The sequence below is a fragment of the Gorilla gorilla genome, chromosome 1 (genome assembly GCF_029281585.2).
Source record: "Gorilla gorilla gorilla isolate KB3781 chromosome 1, NHGRI_mGorGor1-v2.1_pri, whole genome shotgun sequence".
Taxonomy (NCBI): Eukaryota; Metazoa; Chordata; class Mammalia; order Primates; family Hominidae; genus Gorilla; species Gorilla gorilla.
Genome location: NC_073224.2, coordinates 87,233,949 through 87,251,811, shown reverse-complemented (window position 1 = coordinate 87,251,811; position 17,863 = coordinate 87,233,949). Strand labels below are relative to the sequence as shown.

The 17,863-nt window shown below is 36.6% G+C and overlaps 1 protein-coding gene across 1 annotated transcript in view; it reads right to left on the bottom strand.

Annotated features, from left to right (window-relative positions):
- Positions 1–3,706: 3,706 nt before the first annotated feature.
- F5 (coagulation factor V) overlaps positions 3,707–17,863 on the bottom strand; it is a 73,436-nt gene continuing 59,279 nt past the window's right edge. The window contains exons 18-25 of the mRNA XM_004027865.5: positions 16,851–16,967; positions 15,778–15,849; positions 14,742–14,845; positions 14,139–14,294; positions 11,469–11,613; positions 9,365–9,516; positions 6,395–6,577; positions 3,707–5,390 (exon numbers count right to left, since the gene is read on the bottom strand). Of these exons, the coding sequence (XP_004027914.5) occupies positions 5,244–5,390; positions 6,395–6,577; positions 9,365–9,516; positions 11,469–11,613; positions 14,139–14,294; positions 14,742–14,845; positions 15,778–15,849; positions 16,851–16,967 (1,076 nt within the window). The 3' untranslated portion in view covers positions 3,707–5,243. The remainder of the gene's footprint in view (positions 5,391–6,394; positions 6,578–9,364; positions 9,517–11,468; positions 11,614–14,138; positions 14,295–14,741; positions 14,846–15,777; positions 15,850–16,850; positions 16,968–17,863) is intronic.

Here is a 17,863-nt window from a genome sequence, read left to right as displayed (position 1 = left end):
AGGAGTGCAGAGAAGATTCTTCATAATGCTGGCAAATATCAAACCACACTATCATCACCAGCCAATAATTTTTAATAACCTACTTTGTGTATTGCAGAAAAGTACAGTTTTCACAATATCTACTATAACCTAGCATGCTGACTGTTCTTTCTAGTTTATTTTCTGGCACAATTTATTTACCTCTCCCATTTAAACTCCTTCATTGGCAACTAATTGATTTTTTTTTTTTGTAGAGAAAATTTTTACTTGATTTTATTTAAATCTTCAAATTTGTGGATAGTTTGATAATTTCTGAATCCTATACTAGGTCTGTGGGCTCAGGATGTAAACTAATGCCAATAGTCCCTACCTCTGAGAAAAACATAATTAGGTCAGTTAAACCCACTGAAAAAAGTCCATGCAAGCTGTTCAATTATTTGTTTAGCCTGAATAATTAAAGCTTGACCTCTATGTGAATGTCTTCAGAACTCTGGCTAAGTACAGTTGAACCAGACATGCCACCTACTGGGAAGAGCATCAAGTATGGGTAGAAAACAGAGCTGCAATAAAAAGTAATGAGCAGTGGATGGTGGTGATGGCTGTACAACGAGAATGTACTTAATGCCGCTGAATTGTACACTTAAAGAGTAACTTTTATGTGTATTTTACTACAATTTCTAAAGAGGTAATGAGCAGTATTAAAAAGCATTAGAGAATAGTAGAAATTAATATTAGTAATTAATACCATTATATTCATAGTATATCATATTTTCATTATAATGCTAATAATAAATACTGATACAATGCTTACTATGTACCAATACTATTGCAATCATAGAATTATAGCCTTTGTCACTATTTCTCCCAGTCTATTCATAAAAGAAAAGCTTTTTAAACATTTTTACTTGTCACATCTGTAAACAAGGTAGCCACATTCCAGACTTTCAGAAAGTCTTTTTAATCAGCAGGAAGGAACTTCAATACAAGGTGGAGATAACTAAGACGGTAAAGCCATTACCAAATTTCCTGTCAATAAAAAGCAGGTGGGGTATGAAATTAACTGCACACCATTCCTAAGACATTGAGAAGCTTCTTCTAAGTGTAAAACATGAAAGTACAGATGAGTTAGAAGTGGTTTAGATGTGGACCAGTGGTAAAAATAAAACCATCGCATAAGAACTTTGAACTCTTGTCATTGTCCAAACATCCTCAATGATTGTCTCATCTCTCCATTAGTCAATTTCTCACATACAACATACTTTTACCCGTCTTCTCCCCACTCCGGTGTCATTCTCCTATCACCCTAAGCAAGTCAGAATCCTGTTCCTCATGGGCATCTTCTATAATATTTCCAAAGGTGACCTACTTTTAATCTGGTCACTACCATCTGTAATTCACGATTTGGAGATTAGGGATATGTATTGTATCTGTTTTTGTGTCTTTCCCCACCCTCACATCATCAGTTCTACCCAGGTAATTCTTATTTGTTTTGACCTTGCACATACACTGGATTTATGGGCATGGTACAGGAGATGGAGGGAGGTGGATAAGTCATTATTAGACTGTATAGAGAGGGTAGGGAAAATGAGTAGGTATGTCAGAGAAAGCTTAACTGGGCCCTGAATTTGAGCATAAAGCTCTTATTTATCCTGGTTTTTATTGATCCTTATCCCAGTCCTCTTTTCTTTGGAGTTCTGCACAGGTTGCCTTCATACACATCTAATATCAGATGACCTAGGTTAAATCATCTCCAAAAGTTTTCACAGTCTGATTCCATCCCACAAGGCTACTCATCTAATTGTCTTTTTCTTTACTACTCAGGGTGTAATCTGTTAGGCTTAATAGGCTCATAGTGTCTATTTGCTTCTTATGTTTGTCTTCTCTATGCAACTAGATGATGTATTTGAATAAGCCAGAGAAGTGTCTTTTATTTCCTTTATATACTCTCCCCTACAATGCCTGTCATAATGGTTTGTTGTGTAGATAGAATGAGCTTAATACTTTTTAAAAAATTAAAATGATGGTACATGTAGAGAGGTTAATATCAAGTTTTCTTTACATGTACCAAATACAAAATACATGTATATGTTTTGGTGGGGACAGTTCATACAAGCCAGAGATAATAAAATCTTAAAGCTCTGTAGTCTCTCCCAACAATTTAAGTACTTGGATATGAAAAACCTTGTTATCTGGGCATTGACCATGTAAATATTATTCCACACATAATCATTTTGTCTTTGTCTACAGCTTTCCCTATCTCTAGGCTATGAGAATATACGAACTTGGGAGAATTAGGCATTCAGAATTTTCCATAAAATACTTCTCCATTAGGAAATATAAAACAAGAAAAATGCTAACATGGAGCTATCAGATATTTTAAAGTATGTGTTAGGCCCACTGCACTGGGGCATGTGCCAATATTTTGTAAAACCAAAATTCACTGCCTAGTAAATTGTTCCTTCCTGGTCTGTCCAGAGAAGTAAATGGTGAAATATTCATGGCTCTTGGGAACATCCAAGCTATTTGGCAAGAGCTTTTCCCTGGGTTTGCCAAAATGGCCCTGAACTCAAAATATGGTGTTTATTCAAAATGATTATAAAAATGGCATGAAGTTTGTTATTTCTTTTAATAACTTGAAAGAATTCTGGAGAAATAATTTCAAGTTTCCTCTAGTCCTTTCATATTTTTGATACATTCACAGCTATTCTTTTCCAAATTGCAATTAGAATGACTAATAATGTTTAGAATTTTATCTGTTGGTTTTTCTTAAGTCATGATTCTACTGTGAGTCATTTAACTTCTTTCCATAGCACCCAGTTATAACAAACAGTGGATTATGTCACTGGAGACGTACTATGTAGTCAAACTTGTAATTTCATCTAAGTGAGTTCAGAGAGAGAAATAAAAAGTGGGTATCTTTTTTATTTCAAAATAAGAGGGGTTTTAATATTTCAACACAGCATTAGATAATAGCCCAAACATATTATTGATCCCCAAACAAGTATTTTCCAGGTCAATTAATAGTCATTATCAATTAATATTCATGTCTACCTGTCTGAGCAATGGATTAGAAACATTATAATTTTCATTTTATGGAAGAGAAACCAGACTAAAAGTCTAGGGATATGATCATTTGGTTTCTGGTTTCAGTTCTGACACTAACAAGCAATATCCTTGGGCAAGTTGTTTAATCTTTGGGGCCTTATTTTTCTCAAGTAGAGAATAACAAAGCTGGATCTCATGCTCCATTCCCATCTCTTCCCTACCCCCCATTATTTCATAAGATTTTCTTGCCCCTATTATGCCTTAGTAAATTCTAGATCAAGAGAGATCCTGCCCAATTTCAGAGTAGAGAAGCCCAAGACTAGCTGTGTAATTTGTGGGGCTCATTGAAAAATGGAAATGTCGAATTCCTTCTTTAAAAATAAAGGATTTCAAGAGGGTAACTGCAAAGCATTAAATTTAGCATGTGGTCCTTCTGAGCATGGGACCCTTTGCAATTGAACAGATCACACACATCCAAGAAGCTGGCCCTGTAGAAAACAAAGAAATGTTTTCCCCCACCTTCCAACATTCTCTTTTGCTCTTAACGGAATGGAAATCTTAGAAATGTTGATGGGACAATGACATGAATCATGAAAAGAAAGGAATAGTGGGAATACAAATATTAGAAAGCCAATGTTTTGTGGATGTTTGAAACTCTCATATACATTCATAGGGCTTACCCCACTGGTATGGGCAATAGGTAACTCTGGTAGTTTCTAAAGATGCTCCCAGTGAATTATGCCTCCTGGTATGTGGTCCTTATGCAGTTCCCTTCTACAATGAATCTAGACTGGCCTGTAATTTGTGTTCACAATGAATAGAATGCAGCAAAAGCAAAGCCCTGTCTCCTAGAGATTCTGGTATGTTGTCTCTTTGTTCTCATTGGTTTTAAGGAACTTATTTATTTCTGCCTTAATTTCATTATTTACCCAGTAGTCATTCAGGAGCAGGTTGTTCAGTTTCCATGTAGTTGTGTGGTTTTGAGTGAGTTTCTTAGTCCTCAGTTCTAATTTGATTGCTCTGTGGTCTGAGAGATTGTTATGAATTCCGTTGATAAAATTTTATATATTTATGGTATACATAACATTTTGATATATGTACACATTACAGGATGATTAAATCAAGCTAAGTAACATATCCATAATCTCACGTAAATTTTTTTTTGGTTGCTGTTTTAACACTAAGTTTTGGGGTGGTTTATTTCAGACACCCCAAAAGACTGTCTATCTCATGTGATTTTAAGGATGTCTAAAGGTTCCCCAGTTGTGCAATATCTACAGGATCACTGAATGCCAAGTCCCCAGGGAAAGGAATGATGAAAGGGGAAGTTGGTGGAAGAAGAGAGAGGAGGAAGTTGAGCCCATAGAGAGGAAGGCCCTGAAAGAAAACTTTAACTGCTTGCCAGTTTGGCCAGAGGTCTCTTTGAGCAGGAACAACTGCATTTAGACCAGCAGTTCCCATGCTCTGTTTTACAGGTCTGAGCTTTCCAGTAGATGAAATTACGTTTTGGAACTATGTGCCATGTAGTACCAGCTAGAATAAAGCCAACATTACACATTCAGTTCTACCATGGTTATTTTAGTTCTGTTCCATATCTAATGACCACCAACCTTGAATATCAATGTGTGCAGTCCTTAGGGAGACCAGGACAGATTCACAATTTCAATGGGGCTACTGGAAAGATGCTTGGCTGTTTCTTTACTCATGGAAAGTCAGAAAAATCATTGTTATATAGGAAAGACAGGATATTTTAAGTACTTACTTCATTTGATAATATTGTTTTTCTCTTCACTCAAGAAAAACCATTAAAAAATCATGTGTTTGTGAAAGTTATCCAGGTCTATCAATTATTATTTAAAGTAATATCTGTTTTACTAGTGTGTAAAGGATTTAAAAGAGTTATAATGAAGCATTTTAACTACATAAATATTACTTCATAGCATCTTCAATCATTAAGAAAGATAAGCCCTTTTCTTGTTGGTTCTTGATATTTTCCTATCTGTATTCAAATTAATGCAGAAGTAATAGCCATTATCTTACTTACTGGTAGCAAGGAGTTACATTATAAAAGCTTCTTGTATAAAATTTTATTCACTAATAGAAAAAAAAGAGAAATAGTGGAAAACTGTTAACATTTAACACAGCATAAAATACATTGCCCATTCTAAATGGTTTGAGGTCTTAAAGAGTCTCTTCCAGGGGTTTTTGAATAGTCAATTCTAGTAAATATCACAGCCAAAGAGTTCCAGGCGAAGTGCAATACTTTGATTCCATGTTTTAGGAATGACACGGATAAACCTGGAAATGATTGGGGGGTTGAAAAAGTTCTTCACATGTCCTTTGGTATTAGTATTTCCTTCAAAAATCTGAAAGCCAAATAAGAGAAAATCTTTAATGACAACATAAATGGCTAAGGTTTTTTTTTTGTTTTTTTTTTTTTTGTTTTTTTTTTTTTTAGACAGGGTCTTATTCTGTTGCCCAGGCTTGAGTCCAGTGGCACAATCATGGCTCACTGCAGCCTTAAACTCCTGGGCTCAAGTAATCCTCTTGCCTCAGCCTTCCAAAGTGCTGGCATTGCAGACATGAGCCATCATGCCCAACCCAGAAAATTTTTTATCCTATTAGCTCAAAATGAGCATATCAAAGAACACATAGAACACTATCACAGAGATGATCCTCTATCAGTTATGAAATCACATGCCAGATAGATTTCATCTCACCAGTGATCTGACTTAAATTGGTGAAAAATAAACAAGTCTCACATGGTGCTGTGGAGCAGCTGCAAAACCATTTCTGCTTTCAGCCCCTTTGTATTAGCTGTATGACTGAATAAGTTACTTATTCTCTGATTCTTCATTTCCTCATTGGCAAAATAAGGATAATAACATTTTACCTCACAGAAGTCATTGTAAATATTTAAAAATGTATGTCAACGTAAGTGCATAGTAAGTGCCAGGAAGTGGCCACCAATAAATGGTTGACTATTGCTAACATTTAAAATGTGACCATGCATTTTAATTTATTTATTCTTGTTGGCATGTACCTTATATCCTCAACTAAAGTGTATAACTTTCCCCCCTCCATCATCAGCAAGTTCCCCAAGGTTTACACACACCAGAAATAAAATCATTCTTTTTTTTATGACAATGATATTTATCCTCCTATGAGGGCAACCTGGTGTAGTGAGAAATAAAACAAACCAAAACAGACAACCAGGAGTTAGTCTGAGACCAGGCACCTGAAGAACTAAGATTTAGAAGACTTAAAGAGGTGGTACATGTCACTGCATATTTGTCAAATGCAAAATACTGCTATTCTCATTATAGCACAGTCTTCAGATTGCTTTCTCTTTGCCCAGATGCCACTCTACCTTGTCCACCATGGAGGATTTCAGCCTGTATGGTTTCCATTCCACTCCCTGGTCACTGTAGTGGATGGTATAGCTCTTTACATACATTTCAGAGGACAGAGACTTGCAGCCCTGTGTTATAATTGCCGTTATCTTCTTGATCTTGAGTAGATCAATTTCTAGCCACTGCTTATTGTTGTTTGCCTATGAAAATGACAAAAACACATAGATAAGGAAGATGTTAAAACCTTTGCTTTTTTTTTTTAGACCAAGTTATGCAAAAAAGCACAGAGCTCAAAAGGATTTTGTTCTATCTTATCCCTTAGGATTCACAGTCTCCTAGAAGCTTTCCCTCTTTCTTCTTCATTGCCACAATATGTGTGTAAATTTTTATTGAAGTATTTCACACATTGTACTATAATTGTTTCCTTCTTAGTATTCCTTACTGCTTAAGGGTAGAGGCTTATTTCATTTTGTTTCCTGGTACTCACCACAATGTTAAGACACTCAGTTGGTGTTCAATAAATGGTTGTTGAGTAAATGAATGAATAAATGAGCTTTATTTGGAAAAATTATTAAATTGCTAAATTATCTGTGAATATTATTTTCTTAAGCAAATTTCTTTAAATACTCTGGTAATATTGCTGCAGGGTTATCTGGGAAATAATTGGATAGCATTCTCTCTCTATTTCACCTGTTCTACAAAACACAACTTCTCTTTCCCCCTGTTAATGTCAAAGAGCAGAAATAGTTCAATTTCTTCTAATATTTCAAATAAATGTAATATTTCAGAGACCTGATAAAACCATAAGTAGAGCTTGATACACAGTACAGTTATTGTCCTGTCTCCGGCCTAACAAAATGCCTAATCACATGGTTGGTGATATGTGTTTGGAGAAAGATCAGAAGGTCTAAACTGAGTTTTAGAGTCATCTGAGATAAATTTTTACCTTTGGGAGATTTATCATCTACCATAACCTCATTCAATTCTAAAGGAAATAATACTGATATGTTTCTTCAACATCACCCACACATACATAAGTGTATGTGTATATATAGGTGTATGTGTATATATGTGTATACACAAAAATTCACATGCTATATGTATTTTAAAAGCAAATTAACTGAATTAGAATGATTATATGAGAAAACTTTTAAGTCTATAACATCCTCTAGTGACATCTGGGTGGTATCTTAGTGTGTCTTCATATCGAGGTTGTACCAGTGATGCAGAGTATAACCAGCTAGAGGTTTTCACAGGCATAAAAGAGGTAGAGACATTTTAGTTATGGAGAGAACAGCATCTATGTGCATCACTGCATATGTCCAGCTTTGATTTTCAACCTCTCTAAAGAGGCCATATAAAGACATTTCATGTGAATGGAAGGGGGTTAAGTAAAACACATATTTCTGATCCCGAATTCTAACTTTGAAATGACACCATTAAAAATTAGCATTTTATCTTTGAGGCCCTTGTTATATCACAAAGACTAAGAGCAAATTATAGAGAGTGCAAATTTTTTTAAAAGATTGTAAAATGAAGTATGGAGTGACAAGGTTATACCATGAACAAGTCTAAAGAGTCATCTGAAAAAGAATTGGCTAACATCTCTTTAATTATTATTTATATTGCTATGTAAATTATATAAATGTAATATAACACTATTTTTATTATTTTAACTTCTCTGGGTGTCAGCTTTGCCCTCTGCAAAATTGCAAAATGAGGTATTTGGGCTGCTTCAAATGGTGGAAGGAGCATGGCCTGTTTACTGAGAGAATGGGATTCTAGTCCTGATTCTGCTACTAAACTAAGCTAAAATTATTTAATCTCCTGTGTATTTAGAATTAAAAGGAAAAATCTAGACCAGATGCTTTGCTCCTTGCTACTGTAACATTCTGTGATTCCATATTGGGCCAGAATGAGTTTCAAGACACAGATATCAGTTCCCAAGACTGTGTGGAATCCAATCTTTTCTGTTTACCCCACCAACACCACAATTCTTTTTTCCTTTCTAGTGGCCTAATTTAAGGACAGGCCCTGGAATTCTATAGAAAGCCAGGAAATTGGAGTGTAGGTATCTTAAGGGAGGGAGATGTGAGGATAGAAAGTAGGGAATTTGGATTTAGTTGGCTGAAGGGATCATCAAGTTATTCATGCCATTCTGATATCTCAGGTCATTTAAAGAATTAATAAAAATGAGTCAAATATTAAGAGTTACCCCCAAATTAAATCACCTGAATTACTCAGTGGGCTAATATCAGGGACAGTATAACTCTCTGGAAGGTGTTTGTTTAACTTAGATCACTGATTTTATAACTCTGGTTTTGCAACATTTTACTATGCTTCTAGTTGCCTCAAGGAGTATCACAAAGCTCTTAAAATAAGGAGGGCGGGGAAGAGAACAAAAAAGTTTAGATGACATTTCATTTAGGAAAATGAAAAAATACTGCTAAATTGTAAAGAAAAAATAAGAGATGATGTTGCAAATCTAAATCATTTGTTTATCACTAATGTAAGCTGTCTAAATGAGGAGTTGGCAAACTATGATCCATGGGCCAAATTTGGCCCGCTGCCTGTTTTTTGTAAACAAAGTTTTATTCGAACACAGCCAGCTCATTCATTTACATATTGTTTATGGCTACTTTACTGCTACAATGGCAGAGTTGAGTAGTTATGGCAGAGAATGTATGGCCCACAAAGACTAAAATATTTACTATCTATCCCTTTGCAGAAAAATTCATTTGCTTATTATTGGTTTAAATCAAGACTAGACCAAAAACCACAGAGATGATAAATGACTTCTCTCTGAGACAAAGTTATAGTCAAAGCTATCAAGTCCACAGACATCCTGGACTCTTGGACCTAGGATTTTAATCTGCAGAAACAGATTAAAATACTCCTGCTTCCCAGATCCTCCATGTTTGTGGTAGTGAGGGCCTTTGCTTTCTTCTGGAGCCCTAAGAGAACACCATGCATAGAGTATACTTGACCTTGGCTTGCCAGGCATTCACACGTCCCTGGGCATTCAGACGGGCACGGAAGGGTTCCCAGTAATCTCCCCACCAAGATTTTTTAAACGAAGAAGCTGTGATTTGCTTGTTTTCTATCTTTCCATTTTCCATACCCAGGGGTGTGGAACATCCTATCAAAAGAAATGTGATTAATTACACACCAATATTCCCTGCATGGCATCATGCACTGCAGAGGAGATAAGAAATAATATTACTACCAACAAATGACAAAAACAATAACCAAAACAATGAAGATTTATTGAGTCCAAGTGCCAAATACTGTTCTCAGGCTTTACATGTATTATATAATGCTCATAAATATCTCCATTTTAGTACAGCCAAAACACAATAACTTGTCTAAGGTAACACAGCCACAAGAATCAGAAACTGAAATGAGTTCAGACAATCTGATACCAAATACCATATTCTAAACATTTAAACTCACTTCCTCCTTCTGAGATTCTTGGAAACTTTGGTCTTTGCTTTCAGGTGACAATAATCCTAAACTATCTACATATAAAAATACTCTGTTTCTTCTAACAAAAGCTACCAAGAAGATACAATGGACCCTCAGTCACTATTTAATATTTTCTGTTTCAACCCTTAGAGGGTAATTCAAGTTATGTACCCTTTGGAAATTTTCCAAGGTGTAATTTGAATATCATAGGCAGCAAGGCAGACCTGTGACTGTAAGAAACACAGCTAGTGAGTGAACCTGGCTGACCACCCATCATCTCTGTGACACTTTGTTCTTGTTGGTAAATCATGCAGAAATTTTCTTGAAATGATGCCTTACTTTCTCCATGAAAAAAACAAAGGGTCCTAAAAATAATACCCACTGCTAATAATTACCTAAGTATCAAGAAAATGAATAAGAAGAAAATAATGCTTCTTGTATTAAAAAATAGATGTTTTAAATAAGTTAGCAGAATTGAATGTCACATTTTAGGGTAGTTTATTAGGATCTGAACAAATCTATTTATACCATATGGAAAGAAAAAAACGCAATGACTTATGGAACTGTTTCAAGGAGTGGTCCTGCCGACACAAGATTTGTGTTTTATTTGGGAGATGTTTTAGACTACTGCTATCTGGACATTGGCAAAACACCCATATCCATCCAAGGGTATACTGTGCCATTATCTGCTTCAATAGGAAACTGATTCCAGGTTTCAGCTACTTTCTCCATTGTGAATCATGGCGGCTTCTCTCCACCCAAAGGGAAGTACTGCAACTCCTGACAGGTGTGCCACGGCAGGTTTCTAGTGCGCCTATTTATTGATCCCTCTTCCCACCTCCAGCCCTTCAGCAGCCAAGTGGGGCCTGGATCAGCCAAGCCTTAGGTTTATTGCTTCATTCTTTTACCTCAGAATGCCAGGCAGATATTATTTTCTTTGTGTGCTTTGAAGTAAAAAATATTGGAAAGCACTGCTTTAAGAGTCCAAGAAAAACAGTTAAGACTCTTAAACATCCTTGCTATATATAGTAGAATTTTATTATGACCATTTATGATTACCTGGATTTATTTATACCACAGGTCACATTACAGCCCCTGAGAAATAGCAGCTAACATAGAAAAGACTTGAGTACCTACCTAGGGTATGAAAGAAAATATAAAGAAGAATTGTGGTTTCAGGAAGTTGGGAAGCCAATTCAGATTTCAAAAACACTCATTGAACACCACATATATGGCAGTGATGTTGCCAGATACTGTCATGACATTGAAGTTTGAGTGACCTGAGGACTTTGGAAGAGTCAGGCCTAGTTTGAATCTCAGGTAGGTCTTATTGAAAATGGGCTGATGGAGGTAATTCCAAATTAGAGCCCTTCCTTGGAGAGTTGTGATGTGTCTATATAATCCAGGCACTTTCTTCACAGAGATGCTGTCGGCCCTCTGATTGGCAGAACCATTCTTGGTCTAGATCACACTAAGAGTTTACCTGAGTAGAACCTCTGTTTCACAGAGGTTTTCCTAGGAGCCTAAATCACTGAAAAGAACTAAAAATTCTACTCATTCTCCTATACCTCCCAAATCTTGATTCTTTGAGTGGCAGTAAGAAAATAATTCATCTTTGTACCTTACCATTTACCTCACAACCTTGCAGCTCCAATCGAAGGGTAGGTCTGTTATAGGCTCGAGTTGGAGAGATCCTAATATATCTAGCCACGATAGGTGGGTCAAACCAATTCTCTTTTATTGTAGAGGCATCTGAATTGCCATTAAAATACTAGAAGAAAAGAGGAAAGTTTAGTTATGTAACAATGATCTATAAAGTGACTTTATATTAAAATTTTGATCTAATTTAATATTGAAATACTACATTTTCATGGGGCCCAAACTAAATCAATTTGGTTATAAAATATACTTGGGGATAATTCCAGTTCCAGGAAGATTGTATATATGTACTTTGCCCTATTCCTCCTGCTAAGTACAACTAAAAACTTTGGACATTATAGCTAAGAGAAACATAAGACCCTGAAAAGAGCTCAGAAGACAGACTGGCTAGGGTTCTTGGAAGGAACAAAATGGTGGTCAGTGTCCTGAATTTTCTTTTTGCCTCATAAATCCCAGACTTAGAGATGAAGAAGCCGGCAACCTGGAAACACCAATGATACAGACTGAAAAAACCCAGATAAAATCTGCTTTCTCTAACCAAAGTACCAGTAAAGGGCAGCATAGCGAGATATGATAGAAAACTGGTGGACACTGACTTCTCTCCTTTAGCCAAACACCACAGAAAAACCTGAGGCCCCTCCCCAACCCACAACAGCAAAGGCTGAATGGGGAGCCTAGACTTCTATGCTCATGAGGCTAAAGAGGCACCCCACACCCTCACTGGGGTTGTGTCAGAAAAGGCCATGTAGGGATTTAGGGCTTTCATCTCCAGCCCCTAATGAAGCTCCTGCCCCTGCAGTGTCAGTGGAGGCCAAATGGGGAACTTCCCTTCCCACCCAGCCACCAAGTAACAATCCCTTCTTAGGTGGCAACGGAGTGGGGAACCTGGACTTTGACCCCCACTTAGCAGTAACCAGGCTGTGCCCTACCCCTTTTCCTGACACAGCAATGTCAGAAAAAGCCAACTTTTTAAAACAGAAGATTGGAGCAGGTATCGGTAATACTGAAAACAGAAAAACAATAGAGAAAAATCAATAAAACAAGGCTGGTTCTGTGAAAAGATTTTTTTTTTTTTTTGAGATGGAGTCTCACTCCGTCACCAGGCTGGAGTGCAGTGGCGTGATCTCGGCTCACTGCAACCTCTGCCTTCCAGATTCAAGCGATACTCCTGCCTCAGCCTCCCAAGTAGCTGGGATTACAAGCGCATGCCACCATGCCTAATTTTTTTTTATATTTTTAGTAGAGAGGGGGTTTCACCATGTTGGTCAGGATGGTCTTGATCTCTTGACCTCGTGATCTGCCCACCTCGGCCTCCCAAAGTGCTGGGATTACAGATGTGAGCCACTGCGTCCGGCCAAGAAGATTTTTTTAAAATCAACAAATCTCTAGCAAGATTCATACAAAAAAGAAAGGAGGGACAGATGACAATATCAGACATGAAACAGGCAAAATCACTACAAACATGAAAAAGGATAAGGGAATATACAAACAACTCTACACATATAAACTTAACAGCGTAGAGGGAATTGACCAGTTAATTGAAATATACAAAGTATTTCAATTCACCCCATATGACATAGATAATTTGAATAGCCCTGTAACTATTTAGAACATAGAATTTGTAATTTAAAAACTGCCCAAAAAGAAATCTGCAGGCCCAGATGGTTTCACTAGTGATTCCTACCAAATATTTAAAGAATTATTACCAATTGCAGACATTTTCTCCTAGAATGTAGAAAAGAGCATGCTTACCAATTTTATGAAACTAGTATAACTGTGGTATGAAAAACAGAAAAAGACAATTAAAAAAATAAAACTGTATACCAATATCCTCTCATGAACATAGATGACAAAATCTTTATGCTATGGACTCAACTGCAATCTGTGTTTTCTCTCATAATACTGATTAGTAAGAACCATAATTTAGGATTTCGATGGTTCTGAGACATACTATAAATAATTATTAAAAATAGGTAACTAATAAACAGTAAATAATTTTATATAAAATATAAGGAGAAACAGACTCAAGGTTATCAGTACAATAATGGCAGGCAGACTCCTTGCATTCAGGTAGGTTTCTTTGGGGAAGGGAATAGAGAGGAGGAGAAGAGTTAGGGCTTCTGGCTGAGCCCCTGGAAGAACCAGAAGGAGAATGTCATTCCTCAGGCATGGCCCCCCAAAAAGTCTGAGAATCACACTGCCTCAGAGGCTTACTAGCATTAACACTACTATTTACTTCAGGTACACTGAAATAAAGAACAAAACAAACTGCAATAGTAAAATCAAAAGTCTTGGTAGCCAATTTTTAGCATGAGCTCCTTGAGGCGCAAGACCAGATGTTCTACTCTGCCGTACACCATTGGCCAGTCTGAGAAATCTGGGTATTTTGTTTGATGATAAAATGATTTTTTAAAGTTTTGTGGGGTTTTGAAGTTTCAGTAACCCTGCTTCTCTCTTTAATTTCTAAGACACAGACCTATCATATTACTGCTTTTCTCCATATGACCCTTAGAAAGCCATTGACATTTCTAATACCCAGAAAGGTATTTTTTAAAATACATAATCATTAGGTATAGTCATAATAATCCTAGGCCAAGCCTAGAGTCTAGAGATTCAGATAGAAATATGCACACAAACCATCACATTCCTTGTGCTGTTCCCTTTGAAGATCTGCCAGTTGATCTGGTTGGAACTGTAAGCTACATAGAACTCTGTGGTATAGCAGGACTTCAAGTAGTGTTTGGCACCTTGGGTCTGGATCCCTGTGATTATGACTTCCTTTTGCATGTCCACCTGCAATATAGGAAAGCCAGTTGACAAGTTGTCCTTGTCAACAAGTCACACACTGCCTAAATTCATTATACAATCAGCTTTCTTCAGAACTAAAGAGCTAGCACATAAGATCTTAGCAAACTGATACAATGACTACATGCAATTCATATTTGGGCACAGAGTACCTAGATTTGAATCCCAACTCAATGACTAATTAGCTGTGTGTTACTTTGGGAAGGTAGGTAGTATCTCTGTGCCTTTTGTTTTTTAATCTATAAAACAAGATATTATTAGAACCAACCTCAGAGGGTTGATTTTAAGGATATAAAGTACTTAGAACAGTGCCTCACGCTTAGTACTTGCTATTTCCCCTAACAACATTGCAAGAACAATAACAAGGAATTACTAAATCACTTTCATTTTTATTACTACAATAGCAGTAAATATTATCAGTCTATTAAGACAAACCTGGATCCAAGGTTTAGAGGCAAATTCTGCTGCAAGTTTTTCTACACTCCAAGCATTATAAGATCCACCATTGTTTAATCTTGCTAATCTGGGCTCCCAGTAACCTAAACTCAAGGGAAGAAAAAGATTTATTCTGAATTTTTTAAAAACCCAGCAATTTCTCAAGTGAGTTTAATCCAGTGGAAAACCAGATCCTTGGAGGACCTGTGTCGTAGTCAGGAGTCTAGGCATGGGCCTCAGCTACTAAGCCAGTCCTCGATGATGAAATCTGGGCTTCAGGTCTGTGTTTGGTCAACTGCCAACCACCACCTATCCCCTTTCTTGCACACAGGTCATGTTTGATTTTTTCTGTTGTGTTGATATTCCTAATGCTGAATGTGCCTGCCTAACAGGAAGACATGGAAGGGTATATGGGAGCCTCATCATCCTCTTGATCATGACCTCTTGATCTTGGGAAGGGCTTTGAGGCAGTGTGGGAAAACTTTGGAGGAGTTCCTGACATATAGTGGAGGTTCAACAAAGTTTTCTGAATAGATGAATGGTTGCCACAGGCAAAGGGCCATATTAATGGGGACTATAATGCCTGGCTGATAAGACCCTGTGAATCTGGCTGAAATACTACATGTGTGGTCAAACCCAGAAAAGATGACTGAGGAGAGTTTTGGAAATGGGCGCGTGGTCATAAGAGTAAGCTATCTGATCCTTGCCAAATCCCTGCAGAGAGGCTGGGCTTTTTATGTAGAGAAATCAATGACCCCCAGCTATCGGTTTTTCCTGGAAAAGACTCTTTGGGATCATTATACACCAGAAGAGGTGGCAGTGTTAAGAGCACACTAACAGGCCTTTAGCTCCTACCATAGTGTTCCTTCCTTTACCATATATGTACCCCAAATGGAGCTGCTTCACTACATTGTAGTAGAGAAAAGCATAAAGAGAAAAACTGATTCATAGATAGGATTGTCATGTATGGTTTCATAGGCTGCATGCTGCACAACTGTAGGGGGTACCATTCACAGACCATGGTGCTACAACTTACCCAGAAACTCTGAAGCCTTCATCTGTAAATCAGATATGATACCAGTGCTTAGTCCCATTGGCATCCTACAGTCTATGAAAAACAGAAAAAAAATGAATAATTTTTGCTTAGAAAATATATATAATAAAGTAAAACTCCATGGTTAGGGATTATGTTTCTGACAGGTCAGTAATTCGATATTTTTGCCTACCTTGTGTGGCCCTGACTTAAATATATCTGATTATAAAATGGTAAATGCACTAACAAGACTGGTGCTTTAATAGATACAGTGGCATCCTAGAAGAAAGCAACTGAAATCCTGAAATGTAATCATTTTTTAAACTGATTTTCTTCTGCTTTTATCTTAAATTATGCTATTTTACAACATTAGGTACTATCCATGGCCAGGTGCAGTGGCTCATGCCTGTAATCCTAGCACTCTGGGAGGCCGAGGGGGGAGGATTACTTGAGGCCAGGAGTTTGACACCATCTTGGGCAACCTCTTCTCTACAAAAAAAAATAAAAATACAAAATATAAAAATATGAAAAAAAGTTCTAGCCCTCATGAGACTATGTTCTCAAAAGTTGACCTCAAAGTTACAAGGTTATTTATATCTTGATCAAGGAAGGGATACCAGCCACTGTGCTACCTGGATGTTGGCACAGTGCTTCATACTCAACAGTGCTTAGTAATGGCTTAAAGAATGGATGAACAGATGGACAGATGAAAACTGTGTTTCCTAAATGCTGAAATGTCAAGTTTAGTGACTCAGTCATTGTTAAATTCCTGTGACCTTTTCCCTCCTCAACTCTTGGAAGCTGGAAAATTTCTTATATGCACTTGTCCATGGATCACAAATCATGAAGAAGGATGCTTTACACCGGTTTCCCAATTGACAGGAATGCTTTTGATCTGACTGATGTGTTTTCAATGCAATCAGACCATGGGCCGGAATAAAAGCAATTATGGCTACAAATTATGCCTTTGTCACATCAGAGTTCTTAGAGTTGAATATTTCCTATCTAAAAGTTGGTAATATTCTAGTAATAGGCACTCTCCTGCTAAATCAAATATCACATGGCTCTTGTGATACCTCTGTCCATGATAAGAAATGGCGTTTGCATCCCTGCTCTCTGGTTTTCTCCAACCTCTGTGTTTAGGAGCCACCAGCCAGGTTTTGATGCCTTCATTTCAAGAGTTTTAAATGAACCTAAAATAAAAAGAACAACATTACATTTGCAAAAATTAACAAGTAAATATTGTGGCTGATAGTTCTCTAAGAATCCTAAAATCCCTGCTTCACAAGAGGCTTTCAAATAGAATTTAACCATTTTTCTTTAGGTAGGACTAAAAGTATAACAGATAAAAACAAAACAATAACAACACACACACAGAGATAACTAAAAAAATTTTTAAATCACCACCACACCTCACTAGAAGAAACTTTCACTTATCTAAATATAATGTTACAAATTAACTCACATACAATACAGCTTCACAGTCCTAATTATCAAAGTGACCTCGAATGACATCATTGGGCTTCAAAAATATCATACATGTTTCCTTTCCCTCTTTTCATTTTGCTTTTTTCTCTTTTTTATATAAGAAAATAAAAATAAAACCTTCTTCCTCCATGTTTTCAAGTTTTCCATAAAGCTTACATATTTGAATAGAGATTTACATAAATTGCTCAGAAAAAACACTGAAAGAATGAGATTTCTAAAACCTCTGGCTATCCATTCTGGTATTTAACATTACCCCCTGGCAGTTAATATTTAAATTCTGTTGACTGTAATTTATGACTGTTTCCCAGATTGTGGGTGAAAATGAATAGATATGATTATCTTCCTCAAACACACTGAAAAATATCTCCAGTTTTCCTCTCTCCAATGCAGGTATTTAGGTTTGCAGATTTAGAGACACCAGCCAATCCTAGCTTCTCAGTGTGTCTGCAGGCTGATAGGAAGGATGACTGATCTTCTAATACTTGATGAAAAGATGAGTAAATTTGACTGAATCTCTTCTGTCTCTGATTTTAATACAATAAATTATCTATTAATTATTATATTAATTAATTAATATGATATTAATATAATACAATTAATA